This window comes from Sitophilus oryzae, unplaced genomic scaffold, assembly GCF_002938485.1.
Source record: "Sitophilus oryzae breed Bouriz unplaced genomic scaffold, Soryzae_2.0 scaffold_1017_pilon_pilon, whole genome shotgun sequence".
NCBI lineage: Eukaryota > Metazoa > Arthropoda > Insecta > Coleoptera > Curculionidae > Sitophilus > Sitophilus oryzae.
Window position 1 is genome coordinate 47,891 of NW_022145635.1, and position 5,170 is coordinate 53,060.

Here is a 5,170-nt window from a genome sequence, read left to right on the forward strand (position 1 = left end):
GTTATCCTGTTGTCCTGTGTTAAAAACCCGTGACAATTCGAAGATTGTTCATACTCAAATCAAGTGAAATCTATGATTTTTCTCGGTCGTAACTTCAGCGAAATTACTTTGAGTGTCGTAGACCGTTGGAGGAGTTCCTATTCCAGGTTACGGATAGTTTTCCAGGTTCTTGAGTTCCTGAAAACCGCAACCGAATTATTCTCTTGTTAGTTTTTTTAGGATAATTAGGGTACGCTCTGACAAAAGTGAAAACAATACAGTTTTATGGAGCCGATTGGCCCAATATTCGATTGCATTGCGTGCCCTTAGGCTATACGCTAACAGGCAATTTTTAATTAGCCGATTATTTAGTTGTATAGTTGTAACTAATATATTCCTATGGAGCCGCGCTCGCATGCAATCAAATAGTCAGCCGATCGGCTCTATAAGTATGTACATTAGCGTAACTAGCAATTCATCCTGGAGGGTGCCTATGGCTTTCGTTTTTTAAGAAATTAAGAATAATATAAGGTACAGCTCTCGTCTACCAATACAAAGGTTGTGGGTTCGAATCCCACACCCGGTATTTCATCAGCCTACTATTTTTAATAAAATAAAAATAGTTTGGATACCTAGGTCGACTCAGCCTTAAATGAGTACTTGGGATTTCCAATCCTGAGGTAATAATAGGCGGTTGAAGCATAATGCTAGCCATATTACCTTCCTTGTATACCGAACGGCTCTAACATGGCAAGCTCTTGAGAATAATTTTAAAAAACACATTTTTTGAATAATACGTTTACACGAATTTCTCTATCAAAAAATTTTATAGACTTGGTTATCAAACCGTGTTCCCGTAGATTACTTAAATACCTACAAATTTTCTAAAAAAAATAAAAAATAACACATTTTTTGACCATAACAAAATAATATTAACTAAACAAAACTAGAAAACATCATTTTTACTACAAGCAAATACAAATTAATACGTAGCCAAGAGTCATACTTCAAGATTTCTCTGGGGGGTGCCGTTAGTTACGCCAATGAGTATGTATTGTTTTCACTTTTGCAACTAAATAGTCGGCCTAAAAATTACAGGTCAACAAGTAGGCTTATTATTTCGAATTTCCCTTTACAGTATACGATATCCAAACTATTTAAAACTGTAAATCTGGGAATTCAAGGGGTCTTGCTTTCAAAATAATATTTTTTTTTGGAAAATATTAATTTGAAAATTTTGAATTACGAATAGTTTATTTTGATTGGAAGGTTTATCTGCTTCAGAATTCATGCGCTGATTCCATGTTCTGTAATACAACATGATCGAAAAAAAAACGGCGTCAGCGACGGCTATGAAATAAAAATCGCGGTCATTTTATACGTAAAATTATATGGGGAATGTCATCGATGTTCATTTCCAAGCCAACTGGACACCGTTTTTTTTTCGATCGTACGGTATATAACAACATAAATACACTTTTTTCAGAATCTTTATCTCAAGTGGTTCGTCTGATGACTAAATAAATAATTACTAATAAACTTGAACAACCCATTTCTGTACATTTTTAGTAACAAGTTGATGTTTTTATCTAATCTGTTAACATCAGTAATATATAAATATAAAAAATATTAGTAAGTAACCCATTAGCTAAAATATATTATTTGTTGCCATTTCACATTTCAAAAAAATAAAACCATGTCTAACTTACTCTCTGTCGAAGAAGAATGGATTAATTTCAAGGTAAATATTATATTACTGTAGTTATGTCTCGATATTTATGTCGTTTATATATTAAAATTAATATTTATTTATATAAACAAATAAATCTATATTAAATATACTTCGAATTAGTCAATAATACCAGAAATTATTTCGATTTTTGACATTAAATATGTCAAAAATTATAAATTTCCCTATAAACCATAAATTAGATTAATAATTATTATTTGGAATATATTATAATATTTACAGTAAAGGGTTATTTGGTTACAGATTAAATCAAATAAATTGTATGAAAATAAATATTACCGCCGAATTATTATTATGAATTATCAATAAATTTAGCAGTATTAGCGGATGTATAGAGCATATCAAATAAACTTTTAATCACGTCATTAAGCTTGCCCACTTTTGCATATTTTCTTTTAATCAAAATATTTTAGGGAACAAAAATTTAATTTATTATAAATATATGAAGAGTTATTATTTAGATCAACAAATCTCAACTTCTTAACAGCACTTAGGCGATATAAAGGGCCATTACTACCACTTTTCCGTTCAAAATATTCTAATAGAGTTGCGATGAGTTTTTTACGGCTATTAAGCTATTTTGTACACTTCGCACTAAAAGAGGTTCTAAGAAGAACAATGTTCGACTCCAAGGTCCGCTAGTAAAAAATTTTAAGCTCAAAGGTATTCCAACATAGCTCATTTAAACCAAAAACTCATCGTAATACAACACTAAAATGTCAGAAAGAATGACAATGTCAGGAAATAAACAAATAAATGTGGCCACTTGACATTTTTTGCAGCAGACCTACCACCTGAATCCCTAGCGGGAAATTTAAATTCCAGTTAGTCAGCTCGGCGCCAAATATGTCCATGGTGGGCAACAATGAATTTAAAAATGGCGCTTTCGATTATATAACTCAAAGTTTAAATGGTATCAATATCAATGTAGTTTAATAGTATTTTTTTATAAAACTGCTTTTATTAAATCGTATATCTACGATTTCTAGGATTAATAAATAATATTTTCTTGCCTTTAGCTGTGTATTTTTTCTAATTTCGAAAAATCGAAAGTAGAGAAAAAATAAAAAAGTAAAAAGTAAAAAGAAAATTGTTTTGCCTGTCGTAAAGGGGGGAACCAAGCTCCACTCCCACAACCGGTTTCTGGGCCTACCCTTCATCAGGTGGGCTGTCCAGGGGCTGGTTCTCACCGATACGGCAAGCAAAACTGCTTCTATATCAACAGACGATGTCGTAAAGTGTCGGTGAGATATTAGTGCATCTCCCGTCAAAAGATGGTAAAGAGTGTTTTTCGGCCCGCTCAAATATATATGAAATGAAGAAAATTCTTACAGCTTTAATAATATTTTCTTGCCTTTAGCTGTGTATTTTTTCTAATTTCGAAAAATCGAAAGTACAGAAAAAATAAAAAAGTAAAAAGTGAAAAGAAAATTGTTTTGCTTGTCGTAAAGGGGGGAACCAAGCTCCACTCCCACAACCGGTTTCTGGGCCTACCCTTCATAAGGTGGGCTGTCCAGGGGCTGGTTCTCACCGATACAGCGAGCAAAACTGCTTCTATATGAACAGACGATGTCGTAAATTGTCGGTGAGATATTAGTGCATCTCCCGTCAAAAGATGGTAAAGAGTGTTTTTCGGCCCGCTGAAATATATATGAAATGAACAAAATTCTTACAGATTTAATAATATTTTCTTGCCTTTAGCTGTGTATTTTTTCTAATTTCGAAAAAATAAAAAAATAAAAAGTAAAAAGAAAATTGTTTTGCTTGGCGTAAAGGGGGGAACCAAGCTCCACTCACACAACCGGTTTCTGGGCCTACCCTTCATCAGGTGAGCTGTCCAGGGGCTGGTTCTCACCGATACGGCAAGCAAAACTGCTTCTATATCAACAGACGATGTCGTAAAGTGTCGGTAAGATATTAGTGCATCTCCCGTCAAAAGATGGTAAAGAGTGTTTTTCGGCCCGCTCAAATATATATGAAATGAACAAAATTCTTACAGCTTTAATAATATTTTCTTGCCTTTAGCTGTGTATTTTTCCTAATTTCGAAAAATCGAAAGTAGAGAAAAAATAAAAAGTAAAAAGAAAATTGTTTTGCTTGTCGTAAAGGGGGGAACCAAGCTCCACTCCCACAACCGGTTTGTGGGCCTACCCTTCATCAGGTGGGCTGTCCAGGGGCTGGTTCTCACCGATATGGCAAGCAAAACTGCTTCTATATCAACAGACGATGTCGTAAAGTGTCGGTAAGATATTAGTGCATCTCCCGTCAAAAGATGGTAAAGAGTGTTTTTCGGCCCGCTGAAATATATATGAAATGAAGAAAATTCTTACAGCTTTAATAATATTTTCTTGCCTTTACCTGTGTGTTTTTTCTAATTTCGAAAAATCGAAAGTAGAGAAAAAATAAAAAAGTAAAATGTAAAAAGAAAATTGTTTTGCTTGTCGTAAAGGGGGGTACCAAGCTCCACTCCCACAACCAGTTTCTGGGCCTACCCTTCATCAGGTGAGCTGTCCAGGGGCTGGTTCTCACCGATACGGCAAGCAAAACTGCTTCTATATCAACAGACGATGTCGTAAAGTGTCGGTGAGATATTAGTGCATCTCCCGTCAAAAGATGGTAAAGAGTGTTTTTCGGCCCGCTCAAATGAAATGAACAAAAAAAAAGCTGTAAGAATTTTGTTCATTTCATATATATTTTAGCGATATATTATTTATTAATATACACTAAAGCTGTAAGAATTTTGTTCATTTCATTGATATCTAGGATTATACAAATGTTCAGTAAAACTACAAACTTGGGAAGAACTGTATTCAAAAAGTGTATTTTCTGATTGGTCGAAAAAAATGATAAAGTGAACATAATGTTTTCTACTTTACAGTCAAAATTCAACAAGTCATACGACTCTGAAGAAGAGGAACAAAAACGGTACCAGATCTTCCAAGACAATTACGACAAAGTTGTGGAACACAACAAGAAGTTCGAAGCTGGTGAAGAGAGTTCATCACTTGCCATCAATCAGTTCTCTGACCAAAGCCAAGAGGAATTCAGTAAGAAGAGTACCGGTTTAAAAGCCACAGGTTTGAGAGCTACTGGTTTAGCTAGACCTGCACCTCAATAGAAATACTAATATTTAGTGCTATTATTAGATAGTTTTTGATAAAAATATATATTAATCGAAAAATGTTTTATATGTTTTAATAAAATAATTTACTAAATAAGTGTACTTTTATTTTCTGACTATTATTTTTATATTTTATACCCTAGTGGTCTAGTTTTGTTGATATAGCAAAAATCATATTCAGGGGAAATTTTATATTTTTACAAAGTGTTATTTATGTATTCCGGAGATAATTAGGCTAAAATATTATCACGATTGGTATAGGTACTACCTCCTGTTATACAGAGTGGTCCGAACTGTATCCCGGCAGCATTTTCTGTATA

At 33.5% G+C, this 5,170-nt stretch overlaps 1 protein-coding gene across 1 annotated transcript; it reads left to right on the forward strand.

Moving 5' to 3' along the window:
* The first annotated feature begins 1,565 nt into the window (after window positions 1-1,565).
* On the forward strand, window positions 1,566-4,947 carry LOC115874298 (cathepsin L-like proteinase). The gene is made up of 2 exons (XM_030889408.1): window positions 1,566-1,720; window positions 4,608-4,947. Exons 1-2 carry the CDS (start codon window positions 1,676-1,678, stop codon window positions 4,845-4,847), a joined length of 285 nt encoding a protein of 94 aa, XP_030745268.1. The 5' UTR covers window positions 1,566-1,675; the 3' UTR covers window positions 4,848-4,947.
* Window positions 4,948-5,170: the final 223 nt, after the last annotated feature.